The 26,651-nt window shown below is 39.6% G+C and overlaps 1 protein-coding gene across 1 annotated transcript in view; it reads right to left on the bottom strand.

The window, feature by feature from the left end:
- Positions 1-3,314: 3,314 nt before the first annotated feature.
- The window catches only part of LOC143532573 (glu S.griseus protease inhibitor-like), a 74,627-nt gene continuing 51,290 nt past the window's right edge, over positions 3,315-26,651 (bottom strand). The window contains exon 3 of the mRNA XM_077027594.1: positions 3,315-3,685. Within this exon, the coding sequence (XP_076883709.1) occupies positions 3,489-3,685 (197 nt within the window). The 3' untranslated portion in view covers positions 3,315-3,488. The remainder of the gene's footprint in view (positions 3,686-26,651) is intronic.

Below are 26,651 nucleotides of genomic sequence, written 5' to 3'. Positions count from 1 at the left end.
AGCAAAGCGAAAAATGAAGCGAAGCGAAACTCCACGCGAAGAGAAAAGGTAGGCGATGCGAAAAAGTAGGCGAAGCGAAACCCCAACCGATGCGAAAAACTATGCGAAGCGAAAAACTTTCTTGAGCGAAAAAGTTCAGTTTTCTAGAAGAAATCTTTCTTGGGATCTGTTCCACCTAACTTATCAGTACAAGGTCAAAGGTTGGTACACTGATTTTCATGCCATGAGAAGCGAAATTTTTGACTTGTTAAATTCAACACTTTTCAAACCCGTAAACACCAACTTTAACACTTTTAAACCCAAAACCTTTGGATCTAAGGCTAGTACTCTTGTTGTTCTTCACCAAGAACACATTCTAAGACATTTTATGAAGCTTTTGACCGAATCTTTTTGTATTTTTGTGAATTTTCTTTACAAGAACACTTGTTTTCTTCTTCTCAAGATCAAAACCCAAGGTTGTGATCCAAAACCCTCAACTAGTGAGCCGAAGCTCTGATACCAATTGTAGGTTCCGTGGCGGGAGGATCTAACAACATTCTTGGATCAACCTAACTTAGTGCTAGCGGAAATCACACTAAGCAACCTAAGAGGTCTCGGATCTTGAACTTTATGTTCGGGTGGTTTGAAAGAAAGAAAGAAAGAAAGCCGAGAGAGAATGAGAGTTTGGCAAAAAGGCTTCTTTTATTAAAAATGAACAACCCATCTCTCATGGCATGCTTCCTATATATAGGAAAGCAAGAATGAGAAGTAAGTCACATCAAATGCCCAATGGGCTTTTCAACATTATTTCCCTTGGGCCCATACATTCAAAACTAACAACTAAAGCCCAAAACATATAATTACAATATAAAAGACTAAAACAAAATGGGACTAACACAACCGATTAGCTTCACTCAACCCTGACGCAATCCCTGTTGACGTGTGGGCGAAATATTTGGGTTAAGTGAGTTATATCGCGTGTTTTGTATGTTTATATACCAGGAACACGATTACTTTAAGTGGTTTTATGTTCACAGGTGCGTGGAGCTTAAAGGAGCTAAATTGGAAAATATGAGATAGAGTGGAAATGGAGATTTTATTGCATGGAATGATAGAGAATTTGAAGACGAAGACGTTACCGAAAACGGTGCGTAAAACGGAGCTATAACGAAGAAGTTATGGGCAAAACAGATCGAGGGGGCAGTCACCGTAAGACAGTGAGCTTGGACCGTAGGCAACGGTCCCCACCGTAGCTTACGGTGGGGAGACCGTTGGCTACGGTCATCTGGGCGGAAAAACGCGATTTTTAGGTTTTATCTTCCATATTTAAGCCCGGTTCAACCCTACGCTGCCTATGCTTCATACCCTAACATATTTGGGCGATTTGGGGGCCATTCTTCACCATTCTAACACCTCTCAATCACCATAATCATCCATGGTTTCATCCTTCCAATCCATAATCGAGCTAATCTTGATGAAGAGGCAACGCTAAACCACTCGTGACCACTTCAGGTGTAGGGTTTGCATATGAACTGATTATTTTAGTACATTACATGTATTGGGATTTAGTTTTGATTAATCTTTTAGTTGATTGAATCTATTTGTTTATTAGAACCGATTAACAGTTGTTTTTCTAGGACTTTGGTATATCATCAATTATTTGGTTTGTGTTCGTCAACATTTAAGATTAAGTTCTTATAGTCATTGAACCGTTTTCCATTAATCATTGATAGATGCTTAGTTTTGTATTAATGAGCTGATAATTAGGTAGACCGTGTTTAGTTGTGTCAGTTCTTCGGATTAAGTTTTGTGAATCATCATAACCAAACTATTGTATCTAGTAATCATTTATCTATTCTAATATTCGAATCATGTCTATGTGATTTCCCAATTGGTCTAAATTATCATCAATCAGTTCATTGCATTACCTAAACCTGAAGTGTGTCACTGTTTTCTCTAACTGTTTTACAAACAAATCAATATTCAAACCGCTTGACATCGTTTGTCCACCATAGTATAATTAATTAAAAATCATTAAACTTGATAAGCACTTTCCACTTATTCCCTGTGGATTCGACACCTTACTTGCCTTATCTAGTAAAGGTAATTTATAAATGTTTTTGATTGACCTTTCCACATCGATCACCTGTTCCCTCAAGCTCCTCTTCTGGTTAAAACCTCAGTTATGCCAAAATGCAAGCATAGAAGGCCGCTAGTATTTGCTTTCACCGTGATGATAAGTTCCAACCTGGTTCCCATTGCGAGACTCCAATTCTTGCTTTTTGAGCCGCTACCGGACCCATATGGCCCTGGGATATCACCCACATCACCTACCTTCACCTAGTCAAGCCACTAATTACCCACTTATGTTTATCCCTTTGAAGTTTATCTTTGACATTATCACTTTATGTTTGATTTTAACACTTTAAAGAACAAGTTAAAGACCAATGCGTTTCAGTGGCTCGAACTTGATAAGCAAATGAACCATTACGCCAAAAATCCGATAGAATCGGAGCCCTCTTAGCTCTATGTATAGATGTTTTAAACTGGCCCGTTATGGCGGAGACACGTTGCTAACTCAGTTGGTATCGGGCCAGTTTGATATGGTACCGTCAAAATAAAAATTTTGTGAATAAAGTTGAGATGCTAAAAATCTTGGGTTAAAAGTGTAAATGTGTAAAACTTAGGAGGCTAAAATTTAAAGAATATTTAACTTTGGTGGCTAAAATTGAAAATTAGAAACTTTTCAACTTTATTTTTAAACTTTTGATGATTAAAGTGAAAAGCTTTTAAATTTTCTAGTTTAAAACTTAAATTTAGAAAATTTAAAACCTTTTCACTTTAACCAAAAATAAATGCTTCCACAATTTTTGTTTGTTGTGTTCTTGTTTTGAAGAGTGGTTACCCCGAATCAACTACATCAATATATATATTTTGACATATCAGCCGATTATCCAAAGTCTGTGCATGGTCATATTAATACGCATAGCAAAGAGTCTAGTTTCATGAAATCTCAAAGCCTGATGGCAAAGGACTTTTGCAACCCGACCCAAATATTGTTGAGACTGATTTTGCGACTAGAATTTCCTTCAAAGTATTAGCGGCCATATTTTGCGACTCAGCCTTTTTGAGACCCTTTTTTGTGCTAGTCTTTTAGTGACTAGTTTAGAATGGTTTGCGACCGAACTGTTTGTAATCAAAACTACAGACTGTTTCTGTGACCTTAATTGTGACCACCAAGTGACCAAATTTCGTTACAGTAGATTCATGACCCAAAGAAACTTGAGATTGAGTTGCATGATAAAAGTTCCACTCAGTTAATGCAACAAAACTCATACATATAAACCTCATAGGTCACACATTTTATTTATTAATGCATTCATACAACATACATTATTATCCTCACAATAAAACGACATATCTAAAGTACAAAGAAACATATATTTTATTTATTTATGACATTTTTGATACGGTGTGTTGGTGACCTTTCTGCTAATAAATCACTGAGCTTACCCAATGGAAGGAGTTCGAAGAACCACCCCTTTAGAGTTCACCCACACCCACACACGGTCGCACCGAAATTCAGTTGTTACCATATCCCTTCCTTCCACTACCACAATAGCATCGACCCGTGGATTCTCTCTCTCAATAGTAGCCGTCGCGGCAGCTCCCTTTGTCCCTACAAGCTCCGGCCATGAATTCTTTCCTGTAACAATTATCCAAAATACAATTTGGTTCAAAATAATCATATGAAATAGCTAAAAGCAATCAGAAGTGAGAAACTGGATTTACCTTCACAGGTGGTTGACATTTTTAATTGTGCATTGAAGAACGTATTGTATAGGGGGTATAAATAGAGCATGGACTATACGGTTGCGTTACGGATTATACTTCCAAGTTTCAACTTTTGAGGGTTTTCAAATGTTCCCATTTGGATTGTCAATATTATAAATTTTTTTTGGAAAAGTCAAACTTCTTAAAAAAAAAAAAGTAAGACAAACTCAGCCAACATACGGTGACTAAATTAGGATAGTCTATAACAATAAAATAACTTTATTAATAACATGATTTACATATAAAAAAGAGGTATATGGTATAGTCACCATATCTCACGTATTCGTAGCAAATACCGGCTTTGCTTACTTTCGTGGCTAATTTACTTTGCTACAGAATTCTTGTACAAAATTATATTTGCTACGATTTTAGTTAAACAAGAGACATGCTATTTTAGATATATATGTGTTTTGTTTAGGGAAAGGTGCTACGGTTTTTGCTATTTGAAAGGGACTTTAGCTACATTTACAACCTGGAAATGTTATACGACGTAAATGAATTGAAAACATAAGGGTAAAAACTGATCCATGGTAAAGTGACAACAAAACAATTAATTATTAAATCAGGACCATATGTTTATGAATTAAAACGATCAATTTCCATAAACATATTATCCTACAAAATGTCAGCATATTTTCATAAATTTTTACATTCCTAGATTTTATTGAAGGATGTAGCTCAAGTAGAGATGAAAAAAAAAAAGAAAAAAAAAAACGGTTCCTGAATGGGCCTTATACCAAACCCAAACTGGTTTCCAGCCCGACGCAGACCAGCTGTTCATATACCAATTTGCACTTTGAAAATTCAAACCGGTATTGGGGAAAAAAGTGTTTTGTTTTGATTTTTTTCCCAAAACAAGTTTATAACATGAGCCGAATCAATTTGATAGGTTCGAACATCTGTCCTAAACTGACTTACAAGCCTAGTTGGTTTTTTTTCTAACCAATCTTTTAACCAGTTAACCAACCCATTTCGATTTAGAACCTGAACAGGTTTTGTAAAGAAAAGCTGGTTTTGTACATCTCTGGCTTGAAGTAACCGTTTGGAATTTTGTGTATTTCAAGCCCAGCCATTCTTAATTCATGCTAGTACTAAGAAATTCTTAATAAAGTATGTTCGTTACTATTTTCTACTTGTTTGATTTTCAATAAATATTTTACTTTTAAATTACTGACTATTTTATAACCCAGCTGTCAAAATGGTTTTGACTCATGATCTATGGATAGCTAGGATTAATGAGATAGAGATTAGAAGATTGGGGAGGGGGGGGGGGGGGGGGTTGACTATTTTAAACCCAATTGCCAAAATGATCCTGACCCTGGTCCATGAAAAATTAGGATGAAAGAGAAGAGAGATTGAAAGAATAGTAAAGAAAATTAAGTTAGAATTGAATGTGAGCTTGACCCATAAGGCTCATTATTTTACTCTATAATTAGAAGAGTCAGATTGGTTTTTTTGTTTTTGACTAAAAATACAGGTCCAGGCTTCATATAGGCCCCTAGAATGTATCTCACAACTTGTTCTTGAATCAATCTCGGTTGTAAACTTAGCGGAAATCGTTTACAGTGTAACCAAGATCTCGGATCTTGTATGTGTTTGGTTTATTTTCAAATGTGGAAAGGTAGAGAGGATAAGGTGTGTGTGTGCATATATATATATATATATATATATATATATATATATAGAGAGAGAGAGAGAGAGAGAGAGAGAGAGAGTTGGTAGGAGTAGTTTTTTAAAAGGTTAAATGTACGCATGGGCATATCTCCACTATATATAATGGAGTGTATGCCATGTATCATTCTATTATTACGGCCCAATGGGCTTTTGATTACATGGCCTCGGGCCCAAACATACATAGATTAAACGAAAGCTAATGATATACAACCGATAACAAAACAAAATAATACAAAAGACTTTATCACATGATTGGATACAATCTCCATCTAGTCTTTAGTATTTTTTGCAGCTTCCGTCTCTAATCAGTTTCGTACTTAAAAGTGTTGGGATGATCGATCAGTTGATTTTCAACAACGTAACCAACAAACTTATTGAACTTCTCAACTATTCGATCGGTGTTTAGCCGACCTGGATCTTCAAGTGTGCGTAGAGAAGACTTAAATAACTTCATGATATCTGCCTAATTGAATCCCATCAGCTCATGCTCGTCAAAGAAACGGATTGGGTGCGTCTGCTTGCAGTGTACAACTACTTCACTGGTCTCCCCATCAATGTCTCAACAAATGAAGTCTGAAAGCGTATTGGGCGTAAAAAGTTCTCCATGATAAAATTCGCGTCCGTCTTTTGGCATTTCGTACCTCCAGCCCTTCCTTCTCTTTCCTGTTGCTAGATCAATCTCTGTTGGATGTTTGTCGGTCCTTCTTATATTGAGCTTGAAATTTAGGAAGTCATCCTTTGCATTTTTGTGTACAAATCTCTTGAACCATCCCTCCAGCCCCTTTTCTCCAACATCATCACCTGCTAACCTTACAATATAGTTCATGTCGAGATGGGGCAGCGAATGCATTTCAATGTAATGCATATAGGTGAGGTCTCCATTTTGGCGCAGAATAGTCCAAGTTCACTTTCAGCGTGCCATTTGCAGTACAAGATGAGTGATTCATCATGATACAGGTAGTTCCTACATCGAACACTGGCACGTTTATTAACAAAGTGCTGCTTTCTTTTTCTTGACACAGAGACTTGAGTAACATCAAAAGTAGTAAATGAGACTGGATTATCAGCAGCAGTAATATGATCACTGACATCCGTATTTGGTGAATAATTGAGGTAGTTATCCTCATAGTCACAATCCAATCATGTTTCTTTCACTTTTGATTCGGTACCTGCAATGACTTTAGGACCAAAAATAGCATTAAATTCGTCCTCAATCGCAGCATCTCGATCTCTCGTTCTTTGGCAGCATCACCAGAGAAAGGATCGTCCCGAGGCATATCATCAGGTGGAGCAGTTTGATCTCCTACTCCACTACCACCACCAATACTATCACCGCCATTACCACCGTCATCACCATAATTATTATCATTATCTGAGTCATCATCGTCATCATCTGACTCATCATCATCTTCATTTATTTCACCTTCCTCCGTTTCATCCTCCTCATCATCACTCTCTTCATCATTATCACCAGCAACATTAGAAACAACACTAACACCATAGTCACCCCTAGTACTAACAACAGCACCAACAACTACAGCATCACCTCCAACTGTACCAACACCGGGCCCACCAGCACCACCATCACCACCAACAATAACCAGCCATAATAGACTGTCCTTTCTTCTTCTTTCCCTCCTCGTTATCAAAGTCTTCCTAGTTTCCAATAACTTCTTCAAACGCATTTTTAGATCAGACATATTCTGGTCCGACATATCCATAACCTCTGAGGCAGCCATGTATTTGCCCACTAAGTCTTCACTGATTTTTATTTGAGCTTCATTCAACTTGTTTGCTCTTTGTTTTCATCCTTTAGCCTCTAGATCTCTGACTTAATCTGGGTGATCTCTGTCCTAAATCGTTCTTCAAGGTTTCTAGAGGACTCGAGTACTTTCTCCAAGGTGACAACCCGAAACTCCAATCTTTCAACTTCATCAAATCTTTCAGCATTATACAATGATTGATTGTTCAATAAGGTTTGCTGGCTGTCTACTCGTAGCTGAAGGGGTGCAATCATTGTCTCGTGTCTTGTTATCTTGTCCTTGTCGGCTGCCCTTTCTTTCTCCAGACTTTCTATCTTTTCTTTATTCCTTTCTTTCTCCTTCTCAAACTCCTTCATTTTATCCTTTTGTTTCTTACTAAAGCCCATCATGACTTTCTCCTGCTCATCCCTCTTTTTATTTGATTCTTCCAATGCCATAATCCTCTCAAGGACAGGATCTGTAAACATCGTAGACTTTCTGTACTTGCTACTGGATAGAGGGGTTGGGGTCAGGATATTTGGTCGGGTAGTTAAGGGAGGAGTGTTTGAATGGGTAGGTGGGTGGCTGATAGGATAGGCATGGTAATTGTTTGGGTTTGGTAGGGAGTGAGTTGGGTTAATGATAAGGTTTGGATCTGGGTTGAGGTTTGGATTTTAGGTTGGGAAGGGGCAGGTATAGATATAGTAAGTGGTAGGGAGATAGGCGAGGATGCGAATGTGGAGGTCGAGAAATTTGTGGATTTTAATGGAGAGGTGTGAAAGGATGGTGACCTAAATGGTGATCTACTAGGTGATTTATGTAGAGAGAGATTTGTGGTTGGTCGGAAGAGGTTGGGAAGTCTATGGGTGAGGTTACGAGTTGGTCGGGTGAGAATGAGGAATAGAAAGATGCAGTTTGGTGTACGGGAGAAGTTTCGGGGCTTGGAGTGGGAGAGTCGTGAAGCTTAAACTTGGAAGGTTTGGATGTGGGTTTGGGTCAGGAACATGAACTTGGTTTCCATTTAGTTTGGCTAGTTCTCATTTTAGGGTAGTGGGAGAAATAGAATGTGGGTCTTGGTGAGTGGTATTGGGAGGTGGTGTGGAAGCGTGTGTCTTGTGGCCCTTGGAAAGCTTTATTATCAAGCTTGGAACCTTCTTGGAGTCTCCAAGCTTCCTCAATCTCTTCAACGGTTGTTCGGGCTTTTTTTCCTCTTCCTTGGAAGGATTACCAGCATGTCAAAATTTGGTATATTGATTTCAATAAATCTGAATGAATGCTAGAAGAGATCGATACAATATTTTTAAATTATCAAATAACATTAATTTCTCCTAACACTATGGCAATTTAAAAGGAAAAAATAAAGCCCATAATCTCTGCCAAAACTAACGAGATCATTTACTCCCTCTCAAGTTGGAGCGTGAATATTTCGAATGCCCAACTTGACAAGTAAGGTTTGTAGTTGTTGTGCTCCTAGTGCCTAGTAAAAATATCTGCAACTTGAGACTTAGTATCAATTTTTAGCGATTGAATTTCCATTGACTCCACTCGTTCCCGTACAAAGAAACAATCCATCTTCCCGTGCTTCGTACGTTCATGAAAAATATGATTGTTTTCAATGTGAGGCGCAACTTCATTGTCACAAAACAAAGTTGTTGGTCCATTTTGCTCAACGTCGAGCTCCTTTAATAACCATCTCATCCATAAAACCTCACTAACTGTGGATGCCATATCTCTATATTCTGCCTCTATCAATGATCGAGACACCACAGATTGTTTCTTCGACTTCCATGAAACCGGTGCCCACCAAAAAATAATAAATTACCAGTTCATGATCGCCTTGTGAAGGGACAACCCAACCAATCTGAATCACTATATGTGGTGAGATTCATCCCATTCCTTTGGTAGTAAAATTCCTTAACCCATAGTTTTCTTAAGATACCGTAACACACGATTGGCGGCTTCCATATGGACTAGTTTAGGGTCGATGACAAACTGGCTCAAAACATTGACTAAGTAAGCGATGTCCGGTCTAGTGGCTTAGAGGTAAAGGAGCCGACCTACAAGTCTTTGATACTTACTAGCATCTACTTGTGGTTCTGCATCCGCCTGATCTAACTTCAAACTTTGTTCCATGGGGAAATTGCTAGGTCGACACCCCGTCATGCCACAATCTTTCAAGATATCCAAAGTGTATTTCCTTTGGCTTAGCTCAAGGCCTTCTTTTTTTCTAGCCACTTCGATTCCTAGAAAGTATTTTAGCACCCCCAACGTTTTTAATGTTGAACTTTTTATTAAGATAATCTTCAGTTTGCTGAATTTTGTTAGGATTATTTCCCGCGATTATATCTTCCACATGAATTAGGTCGAGACATACAGATCTCCATTTTTGTAAATAAAAAGCGAGTTGCTTGTCTAAAACCAATCTCAACGAGGGTAACAGTAAACTTTTGATACCAGTTTCGCGAAGTTTGTTTTAGGCCGTATAAAGACTTCCTTAGTTTACATACTCTTATTTCTTCATTCTTGCGAAAACCATGTGATATCTTCATGTAGACCTCCTCATCCAAGTCACCATGCAGGAATGCATTATTCACATCCAGTTGGTGAATGGTCCATCCTTTCTTGACCGCAACAGCATGTAAGGTCTAAACGGTGACCAACTTTGCAACTGGAGCGAATGTTTCGTGGTAATCAATTCCTTCCACTTGGGGTAAAACCCTTTGCCACTAACCTTGCCTTATATATTTTGATTTCTCCATTTGGTTTGTATTTTATTTTGTAGACCCATTTTGAGTCTATCACTCGTCTTCCTTTTGGCAATTTTTCTAATGTCCACATTCCGTTTTCTTCAAGTGCTTGGTTCTATTTTCTCATGGCTTTAGTCAATCTTTTATCCTGCACGGCTTGGTCAAAATTTTTAGGCTCATCGTTGGATCCGATGGCTGCCAAAAACACCTTGTGTGAATTAGAGAAATTATCATAAGTGAAAAATCAGTTAGCGGATGTACCGTTGAGGACACTTGATCGTTGTCAGATTGTGCATGGTTTAGGGATGGAGGAAGATTGGCTTTATAATATGCCAAATGCTTTGGTTGAGTTCGGTTCCTTCTTTCTCATGCTGGCCCAACATTATCAATGTTTTCACTTGTATTTATTTGGGCCTCAAAATTATTCTCGGTAGCTATAGTGGCATTTTCTCGGTCCATGGGTTCAATCACATTTGGCACAATTTGTTGGGCTTGTGGCTGGCCTACAACCAAGTCTTCAGTCTCAAGGTCCTTTTTGTCTTCGTCTAGCCCATAAACCAAAACAATCTCATCAATATCTTCATCCCAACTAGTGGGGAATAGGAACATCTCTTCCTTGTCATTTTCTTCAACCACGTTGGCATATGGAAAAGTGTTCTCAACAAATTTCACGTCCCTTGAGATAACTACATTCTGATTTTTTATGTCATATATTTTAAATCCTTTGGCTTCTCTTAGGTAACACAAGAAAATACCCGGCCTCTCCATCACTTCAAACTTATTTCCTCTTGTTTCTGTACTCCTGTAATAAGCAAGACAACCAAAAACTTTCAAATGGTCATACTCCGGTTATTGGTTGTATAATATTTCATAAGGAGTTTTGAGGGCAAACGATCTATTATATATGTGGCTGCCAAAATGCATTCCCCCAAAACATCGTGGGAAGCTTAGCTTCAAATCTAAATGCGCGTGCCGTTTCAAAAAGGTGTCTATGCTTATGCTCCACGACACCTTTTTGTTGGGGCGTATGTGGGCAACTAGTTTCCAAAACAATTCCTTCTTCTACATAAAAAATAAGCATCTGAATGGAAGTGAATTCCCCACCATTGTCACGCCGAATTTTCTTTATAACTTTGTCAAATTGTCTTGATCATCTTATGTAAGTGTATTAAGCAAGTGCTTGATTCACTTTTGTGTTTTAGTAGGAATACCCAGATGGATTTGCTATAATCATATACTATGATTAAGAAATAACTTGCTCGTATGACGGACAACGCACGATATGGACCCCAAATATCGCAGTGTATTAATTCAAAAAAATCATGCATTTTTATTGAACTAATAGTGTTAGGGCACGGATTTTCAGTATCCTCAGCAAACAGTATTCAGGCTAATCTAAGATACGATATCCTCCAGAGGCGACAGGTATCCTAATTACATTATATAACTAACACATTGTCAGCTACTTCCTTTATTTACCAGGTCAAATACCGTTGCCATGATCTCCCAAAGACTCGCACTTGCTGTTATTAGAGTGTGGCCGATAAGGAAATGGCTGATTAGAGGAATTAACGGCTAATTGGACTCATTCTAAAGTTTCCTAATTTATAGGCCATATTGTTAGCTTTGTTTTTGTAAAAATAGAGCTACAACCTTTCATCGGCACTCAAGAACTTACTAGTACTCGCATTCTCTGTAATCACGATCAAGTTTGAGCGCCACAATTGTAATCACCTTTATTATTAATAAACCGGTGGTGATAGTTTTCACCGCCCGGGGTTTTTTACTTGTTATCCTAAGGATAGCGGGTTTTTTCCTAGCAACAAATCCTCGTGTTCAAGCACTTTTACGTTCATTTCATACAAGCACCAACTCCCGATTACTAATTTGGTTACGAAATCACTCTTGTTAATTTTTTACCAAAACAATTTGGCGCCCACCGTGGGGCTAACGGTGCTTTAATCCATTAAATCCGTTTATTTCACTCACCTTCATTCTCTTTCCAATGGCCTCACAACCAAAAACCAGTTCAGTCTTTGCTCCGGTGGTCACTACTGCTTCAAATGTCAACCAAGGACCTCCACCGCTGCCGAAGAAAAATACTCAGCTAAGAGGAGAACTTCCACCATTCGCGGGATCCTCTACACGGGTAGACCCGGTTATTTCTAACAATGATATTTTTGCTTTGATGAAACAGGTCAAAACGCATATGGAGCAGCAAGAGAATACCAACTCAAGGCTATTCAAGGAGATTGAAGGAATCAAAAAGAAACCAGGGCAGGAGGCCACTCCAATCATGCCCAGGGTCCTTGATTTTGATTCTCCAGAATCTTCTATCCTTCAGAATCCCGGATCCTTGGGAACACAATCAGCAAGGATTCCATCGTAGCAGCAATCAGGATACTGGGGAGCTTTTCCTTCGGTATCCTCAGAGTTACCCGGACCAACGAGACCAGGGCCCATCAACATGCAGCCTCGCTCAACCATGCCAACTGGCATATTCTCGTCAGAATCCCCTATGGTGTCCTCGGAAGTGTATGTTGGGGATGACATCCCTATGCAGGCATCACCTTATCCTGGGGATACCATCAATGGAGAAATTAACCATCCAAGCTCAGGATACCAGAGACCTAACCAGAATCTCGGTAACAGTTTACTTAAGTCTAATTTATACACTAACCATGGATCTATGCAAGATAAGGGGATATCCCCCGATATAGCCAGGGAATTGCAGAAAATGAAGGATATGATTTCCAGTATCCCAGGAATAATCCGTCCCATAGCTGAAGTTCCGGTAGGCAGTCAGAGATTATCCAGGTTCACTTGGCCCATATGCGACGTGGAAATCCCCAGGAAATTCCAGACGCCTAACATGAAACTTTATGACGGCACAACGGATCCTGAGGAGCGTGTAGCTCAATACAGAGAAAGGAAGGAGGTCAACCCTATCCCCAGAAATCAAAGAAGCCTGTCTATGTAAAGGGTTTGGTTCAACACTAACAGGGCCGACCCTCAAATGGTTATTAAGTATTCCTTCCAATACTATCACTTCCATTGCTCATTTAATTAACTTTTTTAATAATCAATTTTCTTGTAGTAGATCTTTTGAGAAAATGACAGGTGATTTATATAGAATTGTTCATCATAACAATGAATCCCTAAGGGATTACATAATCAGATTTAGCAGGGAAGATTTGGAAATCCCCAACCTTGATATGGCAGATGATGTTGAAGCCTTCAAGATGGGACTTAGGAAGGATTCTCCTTTCTACGACGACCTCGTCATGACTCCATGCAGGAATCTTGACGAAGTCAGAAACAGGGCATTGAGATATATTCGGCTGGAGGATGATAAAAAGGCTCATGGAAATTTGGTTATCCCGAAGTATGTGTCTACCAACAGAAATCAGAATCTCCCCAAAAGTTCTTTTGGCCGAAGCCTTATTCCAAGCAGGAAAATCCCAAGATCAACATTGTGGAAGATGACGAAGAATATCCTAAAATATCCGAATATTGCTTTAACCTAAATATTGGTGGTGTAATTTGTGTCATGCAGGATCTAGGTGACAAGGCTAGATGGCCTAAGAAAAATGAGAAGCCTGGATCCAACAAAGACAAGTCAAAATGGTGTGCATTCCATAAAGACTTTGGCCATCGGACAGACGATTGTATATGTAACGCCCATTAAATTTCATTAATAAGAAAGTAAGCCTTGTAGAGTTTGTGCATTAACCGAGACCCGATTTGGCATCTTAAAGGACCCTCTAGACATCCTCGAAAGTCATTTTAATTAACCTTTTGGCTCAAGACATCTCGTTTTACAAGTTCGAGGGTCTAAGTGTAACATTTTATAATAATTAACCCTAACCTTGCCTCTCTTCTCTACCAGCCCCACACCTGCAGTTTTTCCTTTTTCCAGCCATTCCCGAGGTTCCAAACTCCAATTCAAGGTTAGTATAATGTTAATATAACTATTTTTCACCATTAAACCCTTTGTTGAACATGTTAGGGTTGAGTTTTGATTATAGCCGTTTCTGACAGATTCGTACTCATTTATTGTTCGGTCTGTAACTCGATAAAAATTTAATTTTTTTGATCGATTCTTGTTTCTATGATGTTCTACTTTGAGTCTAGTTTCCAGAAAGGTATAATATGTAATTTTTGGACAAGATTTGAATGGTTTTTATGATTTTATAAGATCGAGTGTCAAAGCTGATTCGGGATGACGGATTCTGGTCTGTATTCCCGACATCATAACTCTTTTTCGACAAGTCCAAATTGGTTGTTTCCACTTCTGGAACTTAGTATTTTGAGTTAGGAATCAAAACCAATTGGAATCGTTTAATTTGGTTGGGTAATGATTTTTATAAAAATAAAACCATTTTGTTGCGCACTGAAATAGTTGCACACACCTTTCTGGAAAAATATAAGAAAAATATTTTTAGAAATCTAATACATTTATGCAACTCTGGTAAAAATTTCATAATTTATTTCTATGATTTTCCTATGTAATAAAATACATCTTTACATGCTAAAATTTGCACGTCATACTCATTATTGATCTATCGTTCGTTTTAGGCTTAACCGGTGGCTGTCCATTCGAGTACCTTTCAGGGCTGTTTTAAGTGAGGTTTTGCTCCATAATCTTCCTAGGTATGTCTAATATAATATACTTTTGTATCGTGCACTTTGGCGCTCGTTTGATTGGTCAACTAGTGGTAGATTGAAAGTTAGGATTCGGTTGTCTAGAATAGTGAATTGTCGCGTTTAACGCGAGTGTTGAAGTAATTAATGACCAATTCAGTTCGGGGGACCTCGATTTTGATGTACGGGCTGTTGGAAAATTGTTTTTATAAGTAATGGGGCTGAATTGGTTGTCGGTTACTCAAATGGGTCGGTACAACGCGTATTCGCGTTTATTGAATAGTTAGTGCGTTGTACTTGCGAATTACCGACCCATTCGACTCGTGTAGCGTTGTGTGGACTCGTTGGCTGTGAATTTATCATAATGGGTCCACACGGGGCTGAGTTGGATGCTAATCTCCTAAATAACTCTTAAACGTGCGTGTTAGTATCACCTAGTGCTTCCAGGGGTAATTTGGGAATTCTTTATTCCCGGGAGTATCTAAGGGCCGTGTTGGTAAATGTAAGGCCCCGGGGCTGTTATGATTGAGTTTGATGAGGTCGAGGCTTTAGGTAACTCGAACCGTGTTAGAACGTCTCGTAGGATAAACGAGTCCTTTCGGTGTCGTTAGTATTGATTGTATGTTAACCGACAGGCGTTTGAGTTGTGGGGATACTTAGGGGCCCTCTAGATTGTGGTGAATTCGTGCCTTGTGTCATGTGAGTTCATGATGCCCTTTTTACTCTTTTTACGTTTTGGGCTAGCATACACACCCTATTACAAATTTTACCCGATTTTAATCGCTTAAATTATTTGGATTGTATTATATGGTCTTATTCGTGATTGTGCATTTTGAAAGCTATGTTTGAATTATTTTCTATGCCTTAGGATATTTTAGACTCGTTTATGGTCTTATATTCCTTAAGGTTACATACATTATTTATGGTCTATGCTCGAGGATACTATTAGGCCTAGTATTAATTCATAGATTATCCATTATTTATGGATTGAATGTGATGATATGGTTTGGTTGAATGCTTGAAATTGATGTCGGTAAGTGTGTACGTGGATGTGTATGTGTGGGTAAACTGTAACCAGGTCAAATATATTACTTGGGGAAGACCCGGGTTGAGGAGACCCATGTTGCATGTTTATGTCCAGGCGGGTCAAATATATTACTTAGGGATGACCCGAGGTGAGGAGGCCCGCCGTCCTGCTAAACCGTGGTCGGGTCAAATATATTATTTGGGGAAGACCCGGGGTGAGGAGGCCCATATCACGTGTTTAGATGTGTTAAACTGTGACCGAGTCAAATATATTACTCGGGGATGACCCGGGGTGAGGAGGCTCGTGTTGCGTGACTTTGTATTATTAAACTGTGACCGAGTCAAATATATTACTTTGGGATGACTCGGGGTGAGGAGGCTCGTGTTGCATGATTTTGTTGGTTTTTGTTAAACTGCGGCCGGGTCAAATATATTACTCGGGGAAGACCCGGGGTGAGGAGACCCGTGTTGTGTGTTTGATCAAGAAAAGATGTTTAATGTTTTATTTACTTATGATTTGATCAAGAAGAGTTATTTATTATTTTATTTACCTATGACTTGACCAAGGAAAGTTATATAACTAATTACTTATGATTTTCTCCTACATTTTATACTTATGGAGTCAAATTGTTTATTGGATGTTACTTATGGAAAACTTGAACTCACTCAACTCAAGCTGACTTTGTGTGTATGTTAGATTGATTTTCAGGTTGAGGATTGGAGATTACCGCTTGGACGTGCTGGAGACTATTCGAACGGTTGAAGGCACATCTAGTCGAAGAATTAATAACGCAAACTGTTTCTTTTATTTATTATTATAAGCATTTAAATTTTGGTTTTGGGCACTTTTCCTGGTTTTTGGGAATTTTGTTGTTTATTATTCCGCTGTTTAATTACTCTGATCGGATTTTAATAAGATGAACTTGTTTGGTTTTAAAGTTTTGAGAATTTCGGGTATGATTACCAACTGTAGGATTCCCGGGATTCGGGGTCTTACAGTATAGCACTCCGGAAATAAATAGGATACCTTCTCAGCAAGGGACACCTGAAGGAACTATTTGGAAGAAATAAGAACAAGAGTCAGGATCCTGTCAAGATACCTGAAAGGGCACCTTCTCCACCACCCAGAGCTAAGGTGGTATCCTTTATCTCGGGAGGATCTGACATCTGCGGGACCTCGTATTCAGCAGCCAAGAAACATTCCAGAGAAACGAAGATGGACAACGGAGAAAGACCTCTCCGTACTTTCACATTGACAACTCAAAGGATCATATCCTTCGATGAGGAGGATAGATGAGGCCTTGTGGATACCAACCATAATGATTTGGTAATCACTTTATGTATAGCTAACTGTTTTGTGCGCAGGATACTCGTTGATGGAGGTAGCTCTGTGAACATTATCCAAATGGATGCCTTGAAGAAGATGGATATCCCGGAAACGGAGATTATCCCAAAATCCTCAGTTCTCGTAGGATTCAGCGGCAAGACCAAGAACACTTTGGGAGAAATCAAACTTCCAATATATATTGAGGGAACTAACTCCCTACAAAAGTTTTGCGTTATTGACTCTCTATCTTGTTGTAATGTGATTTTAGGCAGGCCCTGGATTCACAGCATGAAGGCAGTACCCTCAACTTATCATCAATGTGTGAAGCTCCCAAGTCCTTGGGGAGTTATCAAAATTGAAAGCGATCAGCAAGATGCCAAGGAATGTTATGCTTCATCAATGAAATGGACTACAAAGCCTACCCAAGCATAGCAATTATAGAAACAACCGGGGAAGGTCCTGCAAGCAAGAGAGCAGGATGTGAAGGAAGTATCTTTGGATCCTCAGGATACTGAAATCAAAGTATTATTAGGATCAAGTATTTCTGAGGATATTGAAATGGAGTTAATGTCCTTCCTAAAGAAAAGAGCTTCTACCTTCACCTAGAAACATGAAGATAAGACAGGTATCTCTAAATCCATAATAACTCATAAACTTGGTATAGACAAATCTTTCAGACCAGTACATCAAAAACGAAGAAAGTTTGCTCCTGAGAGAAACATTATCATACAAGAAGAAGTGTAGAAGCTGCTCAAGACCAAAATGATAAGGAAGGTCCATTATCCTAGATGGTTGGCCAATCTAGTCGTGGTCCAGAAGAAGAATGGAAAGTGGAGAGTGTGCGTGGACTTCACAGACCTGAATAAGGCCTGCCCAAAAGATCCATTTCCACTCCCACACATCGACTCAATGGTGGATGCAACCGCTGGCCATGAACTGCTAACCTTCATGGATGCATCCTCAGGATTTCAACAGATTCAAATGGAGCCTTCAGATCAAGAAGATACAGCCTTCATGACTCCCACAGGTATATACTGTTATACTGCAATGCCTTTTGGACTTAAAAATGCAGGTGCAATATACCAAAGGCTCGTCAACATGATGTTCAAAGACCAACTGGGGGACACGATGGAAGTCTACATAGATGACATGGTTGTGAAATCAAGAAAGGCCGAGGATCATCTCAAAGACTTGGCAACAACATTTTATATCCTGGATGAATACAACATGAAGTTGAATCCAGCAAAATGTCACTTTGGGGTCAAAGCAGGAAAATTACTGGGATACATGGTCACCAAGAGAGGAATAGAAGCAAGCACAGAGCAGATCAAGGCTATCCTGGATATTAAATCACTAAGAAATGTCAAAGATGTCCAAAGATTGACCAGAAGAATAGCTGCTCTCAACAGATTCATCTCAAAATCTTCAGAGAAGGGTAAAGACTTCTATGATATCCTGAGGAAGAATCAAAAGTTCGAATGGGGAGAGAAGCAAGAAAGGGCATTGGTATCCCTGAAGGAATACTTATCCTCAGCACCACTTCTAATGAAGCCAGTTGATGGTGAGCCTTTATCCCTATACTTAGCCGTTTCTGGGAGTGCAACCAGTGCTGTCTTGGTCAAGGATCATGAAGGTCAACAACATCCAATATATTATGTAAGTAAAAGTCTACTAGATGCTGAATCCAAGTATTCCTATCTTGAAAAGTTAATTTTAGCACTTATAATGGCTTTTACTAAACTAAGACATTACTTTGAAACTCATGCTATACATGTAAAAACTAACTATCCTATTAAAGCTGTCTTGAGAAAACCAGAAATGTCAGGTAGGATGGCAAAATGGGCTGTGAAACTTAGTGCATATGATATCTCATATGAGCCAAGGACAGCCATAAAATCTCAGGCACTTGCCGACTTTGTGGCTGATTTTAGCCACGATATACTTGAAGAAGTTGAAATGGAGGTTCAAAAATTGGACGTCAAGGAAAGTTGGACTTTGCATACCGATGGTGCCTCCAACATAAGAGGAACAGGTCTAGGTATCCTACTAAAATCGCCACAGGGGGACATAATACCTCTATCTATATCTTGTGAATTTCATGTAGGTCCCCCAGGGGGCGTCGCCGATCGATACGAGATCCGCACGAGGTCTAGGAGTGCGGAATCCTCCTAGACTCGTTAATGGTGTACAAGATGAAGAACACAAACACGTACACGAACAAATACACGAACAAATACAAGAACGGGATAAACAAATCTGCAGATTCTTTATAATAATAATTAAACAAACACGTTACATACCGTAACATAAACAGAAACACGTCCGACCTGAGGTGAGCTCTACCTCGGGTCGTCCCTAACGACACTCTCTCTCTGTTTGTTCTCTCTCGACACTCAAACTGTAACACACAACTCTCTGAATTACTGGATTCTTAACCTAAACAAGACACACGTATATATATATATAAACTTCAGTAGGCGTCAGTAGGCGAAGTTGTTCATAACTTCGCCTATGGCGAAGTTGTGATAACTTCGCCTAAGGTGAAGTTGTCCTAACTTCGCCGTTGGCGAAGTTGTTCTAACTTCGCCTAAGGCGAAGTTGTTCTAACTTCACCTATGGCGTCTCCGCTGGTCTGAATTGCATAGCGACGGTCACAAAATGCACCAACAGTCTCCCCTTTGACCGTTGCTCTCAATTCTAACAAACACGAAAGATCATCTGTTACAAAACATGCACCAACAGACTCCCTCTTAACTGATGATCTTCTGTTTGCTCTTCAACCAGCCGTGTCTGAAACTGTCCTGTAGCTTCACAAATCTACCAATCACCCAGCGTCTTCCATATCAGATCTCCCCTTCAGTGTAAGCTTCTCCGACTATAATGATTGAGGTCTTTGAAATGCATGCATCCCCGTGCCAAATTGATCATCTCAACCAATCACGTGAGTCCATCTGACTTCACCAACACGTGAAGTTGGGCTTCCTCCACAACTTCACCAACTCGTCGGCATACGATAAGGTTTAATCTTCAACTACTCAACATCAAGTGATCAATTTCATCACAAAACCACCTTGACAGAATCTAACACATGACCATTAATTAATCTGAAGCATCTTCAATCACCAGGGATAACGATCAAGAACATAAATACTTTAGTTCCCGATTAAATCCAACTTGTTCCAGAATTTTCACTCTAATAAATAAGCATCACGTTTCAGGATCCAATTCTCGAACGCCTTGAAAATAACATAAATAATATGCTCTGACCGCAATCCAGTAATGACAAAAACCTTCAGTTCAATTTGACTTTCTTCAGTTGGTCAACCTCGAACAACAACAATTTCATTGCCCACAAACACCCAAATATGTGTCAATATCCAGTTTCAATCAATATCCCATTCTCAAACTCAACTCCATATCCAGAGTTGACACGTATTTGTTCACACGTAAAACCAAGAGATAACAAGTTTCACTCGTTGACGGAACAACGTCTTCGGTCTCACAATAATCGTGTACACCTGGCCATACAGACGAAAACTCCAAATACTTTTTCTTTTTTTACTTTTTTTTTTAACTTCGCCGAGAAGTCAACTTCGCCTAAAGTCAACTTCGCATGTTCATAACTTCGCCTGGCTATAACTTCGCCTGTCCATAACTTCGCCAGTCCATAACTTCGCCAGACCTTATATCTTCGCTGAAACCCTACGAACAGTGACGGCAACTTCGCCTGATGAACAATAACTTCGCCTGCGGCGCTGTTCGGCCAGAAACGCACAGAAACGTGCCAGAAACACCAAAACGCAGATCTCGAACCATAGCATAAGAGCCTAAGGCTCTGATACCACATGTAGGTCCCCCCGGGGGCGTCGCCGATCGATACGAGATCCGCACGAGGTCTAGGAGTGCGGAATCCTCCTAGACTAGTTAATGGTGTACAAGATGAAGAACACAAACACGTACACGAACAAATACACGAACAAATACAAGAACGGGATAAACAAATCTGCAGATTCTTTATAATAATAATTAAACAAACACGTTACATACCGTAACATAAACAGAAACACGTCTGACCCGAGGTGAGCTCTACCTCGGGTCGTCCCTAACGACACTCTCTCTCTGTTTGTTCTCTCTCGACACTCAAACTGTAACACACAACTCTCTGAATTACTGGATTCTTAACCTAAACAAGACACACGTATATATATATATATAAACTTCAGTAGGCGTCAGTAGGCGAAGTTGTTCATAACTTCGCCTATGGCGAAGTTGTGATAACTTCGCCTAAGGTGAAGTTGTCCTAACTTCGCCGTTGGCGAAGTTGTTCTAACTTCGCCTAAGGCGAAGTTGTTCTAACTTCACCTATGGCGTCTCCGCTGGTCTGAATTGCATAGCGACGGTCACAAAATGCACCAACATTTCAGACTACTAATAATGAGGCTGAATATGAAGCCTTAATAGCTAGTTTGCAATTAGCTAAGGATATGAAGGTCAGGTATCTGCAAGCTTATGTTGATTCTTTGTTATTAGCTAACCATTTCAATGGCTCTTATGCAGTGAATGTAGAAAACTTAGCAAAATATTTAGAAATAGTTAAGCAATTAGCTATGTGTTTCAAAACATTTGACATAGTGCAGATACCAAGAGAAGAGAACACTGAAGCAGATGCCTTAGCAAATTTGGCATCACCTCTCAAGATACCAAGAGATGTCAAGATACCTATCGTGCATATCTTGACTCTAGCAACAAAAGAGAACCTCGAAGTCCTAGAGACCTCAAATTCTAAGGATAATCCAGCATCTTGGACCAAGCCCATAATACGGTATCTTCAGGATAACGAGATCCTAGAAGGGGAAAATCCCAGAGCTTTCCGAATGAAGGTAACCCAATACATTGTCTTAAATAATGTTTTGTATAAAAAATCACTTGCAGGTCCATACTTGAAATGCTTGGAATATCAAGAAGCACAAGAAGTTCTTAAAGACATACACGAAGGCGATTGTGGAAACCACACTGGGGGCAGAGCCTTAGCACCCAAGATACTAAGGACATGTTACTTCTGGCCAACAATGAGGAGAGATGCAATGGATTTCTCCAAAAAATGTGATGCTTGCCAAAGACATAGCAACATATTGCATCAACCAGCCGAACCATTATATCCTATCATATCCCTATGGCCATTTATGAAATGGGAATGGATATTGTGGGAAAGCTACCCAAAGCTCCCGGTGGAAAGGTCTTTATGCCCATGACAGATTACTTCTCCAAGTGGATCAAAGCAGAGGCATTTGTCCAAGTTAAAGAAAAGGAGCTGATCTCATTCATCAAGCGCAATATCCTGACAAGATTTGGTATCCCAGGAGAGATTGCTTGCGACAATGGATCATAGTTCATCGGAAGAAGAACAACCAACTTTTGTGAAAGTTGGGGAATTAAGATGGTGACTTCAACTCCAGTACATCCTCAGGCTAATGGTCAAGAAGAATCCAGTAACAAGATCATCATCAACAATCGGAAGAAGAAATTGGGGTCCAAGAAGGGAAAATGGGCTGAAGAACTACCATTTGTTATTTGGGCCGATAGAACCACTTCAAAAAATGCAACGGGACAAACGCCTTTCTCCTTGGTGTTTGGGGCCGAAGCTATTATCCCAACAGAGATGGTGATCCCGACAGCAAGAAACAACATCCAGGATACTGAGTCCAACAACAAAAATCTTACCGAAGATCTGGCTACCATTGACGAACTCAGAGATCTCGCCAGAATCAGAATGGCCGCATACCAAAAAAAATAGCCAAGTCCTACAACAAGAATATCAGAATTCAAAGATTTCAAGTAGGAGACATGGTATTAAGAAAAGCATTTCAGAATACCACTAACCCAGCAGATGGAAAGCTAGCTCCAAAGTGGGAAGGTCCTTACCTAATTGATTTGGAGGCAGGAAAAGGGGCCTACAGGTTAATTACTATGGAAGGTGTTCCTATACCAAGAGCTTGGAATGGTATCCACCTCAAGGCGTATTATTGTTAATATACTGGTATGTTCGTATCCCTAGGATAAAGGTATGTTCCCTCATCTATTTTTACATTTTTTGAATTTTATTATCTCCAAATCAAGTTTACTGACTTAAGCATCGGAGGGGTGTTAGCCAGACTAACACCCACCCCTCATCAAGAGCTTAGTGTTTTGCAGTTATCCAAAGGATATGATATCTCGACAACAGTCAGAGGCTGATCACCTCCCACACGAATGTGATATCCCTGATATCCCTTAAGGTTTAAAGGTCTTCACCTTTCCAACGAACGCCAGGGGCGCACGAAAACGATATCCTGGATATCTCAAAAGGTTTAGAGGTCTTCACCTTTCTAACGACGCCTGGAGCGCACGATGATTCGGATATAGTTCGAGACAGGCTGACCAGACCAGCTGACAATCCGTCTGCTGTTGGCTATATACCGGATCCTTAAGATTGGTGGCAGACGTGTCACACATATGGTTTATAACATTTTCATGTTATCTAAGGTTTATAACTCTTTCATGTTATCTAAAGTCTTGGCATTATCATGCCCACGCGTTTGGGACCGTCCCCAGTTTCATCTCAAGTCTAGACATTTTCATGTCTCTAAAGTAAAGGCCTAGTCGCCAGTAAAAAGGCTTTATCGCCAGTTAATGGGCTTTGTCGCCAGAATTATCTAACTTTGTTTTGACAAATCGCTAAATCTAAGAAGGTTACTAAGTTGTGTTCAACTTAGAAAAATCCCATAAACTTTATGCTGGTAAAAATCGACGATTGGTGACATCACATGTAAGACTATTAAATTTATAAATGATCTTCACAAAGGTACTCATTGCACTTAGTTCTATCACTCAATTTATATTTCGAGGTATAATCTTTTGATTTGATTGTGATAGCTCATACAAGGCATAAGGATATATTATCCTTAAGATATTTTATAGCAATTCCTAATAAGTCTTTTGATTATGTTTTATAAAAACATAAAAGTATTTTATGTTCAGGATATATGATCCTCAGGATATTTTAAAACAAAGTCTTAAAAGATACTTTTTCCGAAAACGTTATTCTCGAAATATTCAAAAAGCATACACTATTCAAAACAGTAATTTATTTCAGAAAATTAAAAACATGTGATATTCCAACTAAAACTTGCAAGATATTGATTAACTAACCATAAGTGCAGGAAATTAGAAAGGCAACACCCGGGTTTCGTCTTGAAAAGTCAAGATCCCTCCACCCGAATATTGCCAGATATCCAAAAGTCAAGATAACATGGGTTTCGTCTTGAAAAGTCAAGATCCATCCACCCATGTATCCTAATATCCTAAGCATACTATTGTTCAAGACAGAAAAAGGAAATTGTTCCAAACAACCATTACAACCTAACATCAAAACCAACAAACACATAAAAATTGGGCTCAAGCTTTTTCTTTAACGCCATCACTGCCCAATTGCACCTCGCCACCAACCGCCTTCGCCGCTCCCTTGGTCGCCACATCCACTACCTCCTCCGCAACCTTCTCCGCTCCGCTCGGACCAGCTTCCTCCACCGTTTCTCCCTCAAGCTCATCCAATATCTTCTCCCAACCAGCTACATCCCAGAAGGGAGTATCCAGACCAGCATCCTTCGCCTCTTTAGCCATCTTGAGCCGGGATTGAAATACGGAAACAGCAGCAGACTTTTTCGCCTCCTCCATAGCCTCATAAACCATTACCAAGCATTCAGCCTCTTGATGGACCAGCTCCTTCTTGGCCAGTGACAGCTCCAGTTTCATGTCGTCCAGCTCTTTGGTCTTCTTATCAAGAAGACTGGTCTTGGTGACCCCTATCTTCATCAGTTCAGAGATACGAGTGTGGGCTTCATGGAGTTCAAGGCTCATGGCAGCAAACCGGGATGAAAGATACTCAAGGCCCTACAAGGATAAAGAATCCTCAATATAAATTATCTTCAAAATATAGAAGATCCTGACAAACTGAAAAAGATACCTGCTGAGTCTTATTCACGGCATCATGGAAGTCGACGTCGTGCACGGGAACGGATTCACTGGTATCTTGACTCTTCCGCTTCTTAGAGCCCTTTGCGCGGCTGCCTTCGGGTCGAGGGATAGAGCTAGGGACATGTTCCTTCTTGATAGTGCTTCGGGTGGATACCATGCTGTCAATATCTTCAAGAGCAAAAGTAGAAGCAGACTTGCCTACAAATACACAAGTTAGTATCGCTGATCCTCAAAAATCATACTAGCAACTCGAATGTTTCTTACCAGACATAACGGAACTCGAGGACGGAGATGGTTCTTGAAAGCTTGATTGAAGATAAAACGTTCTCTCTTCCTCGTCAATAAGAAAGAAGGAGGCAAGCTTATCCTTGGTTTCTCTGATGGGAGGAGCGATCTCAAAGAACTTCAAAGCTGCAAAAAAACAAAAGAATATATATCAGTTAAAAGATGTCAGCACGTATTTTCAAGATATAGTATCCTACTTTTGGAAACCTAGAGATACGGAAGAGTATCGGGCTGTGGAAGAGAATCTCTCCTAACGAAGAAAAATTGTCTCTTCCACTGATCATTATTCTAGGTGTTTTTCAAAACCAATGGAGATTGACCGGATTTAATTTTAAGAAGATATCTTGAAGACCCATGGCTGCGAAGGTCATACACCGAAGCAAGCTCTGATAGGGTAAGGTCTAGGGCATGGTCAGCAATTAACCTCTCCAAAACGAACAAGGTCCTCCAAACCATAGGCATGGTTTGGGCATAACTCAGACCCGTTTTGGAAAAGAACTCGGTGGTGAAGGCAGGAAATGGGTAAGAAAAACCGATTTTAAACGGCAAAAAAAGGAAGCAAATCCAGGTTTTAGAAACAAAATCAGAACATAAAGCGGCATCAAAAGGTTGGAAAATAGTTCCAGCAGGAAACCAACCCCGAGATCGAAGGTTCGCGATATCGGTGTTTCCAAAAATACATATCTCGTTCGTAGGACTTGCGATGAGATTCTGAGACACAAAATCCGCAATACCGGAAGAAGAAAGCTTTGGACTCATGATTTCACGAAGATACAGAAGAAAGAAAAGAGAGAAGTTACCTGGATAGAAGAGAAAATGGATGGAAATATTATTTATCCAAGTAATTATAAGGTCGGTCTAAGGTTTACCCAAAGAACGGATGAGTGACACGTGCATCAACAATCTACCACACATGCGAAGATTTGAAATTCAAAATTCAAAAATTTTACAGCTGTAGTGCATATCTACAGCCATTAAAATTTGGGGACAATTGTTAGGGCATGAATTTTCAGTATCCTCAGCAAACAATATTCAGGCTAATCTAAGATACGGTATCCTCCAGAGGCGACAGGTATCCTAATTACATTATATAACTAACACATTGTCAGCTACTTTCTTTATTTACCAGGTCAAATACCGTTGCCATGATCTCCCAAAGACTCGCACTTGCTGTTATTAGAGCGTGGCCGATAAGGAAATGTGCTGATTAGAGGAATTAACGGCTAATTGGACTCATTCTAAAGTTTCCTAATTTATAGGCCATATTGTTAGCTTTGTTTTTGTATAAATAGAGCTACAACCTTTGATCAAAACACACTCTAGCACTTGAGAACTTACTAGTACTCGCATTCTCTGTAATCACGATCAAGTTTGAGCTCC

The sequence above is a fragment of the Bidens hawaiensis genome, unplaced genomic scaffold (assembly GCF_021521415.1).
Source record: "Bidens hawaiensis isolate Kalapana, Puna unplaced genomic scaffold, B.hawaiensis_p1.1 tig00009479_1, whole genome shotgun sequence".
NCBI classification, from domain to species: Eukaryota; Viridiplantae; Streptophyta; class Magnoliopsida; order Asterales; family Asteraceae; genus Bidens; species Bidens hawaiensis.
Note: the sequence above shows the minus strand (reverse complement) of the source record. Positions and strands in the feature narration are given on the sequence as shown.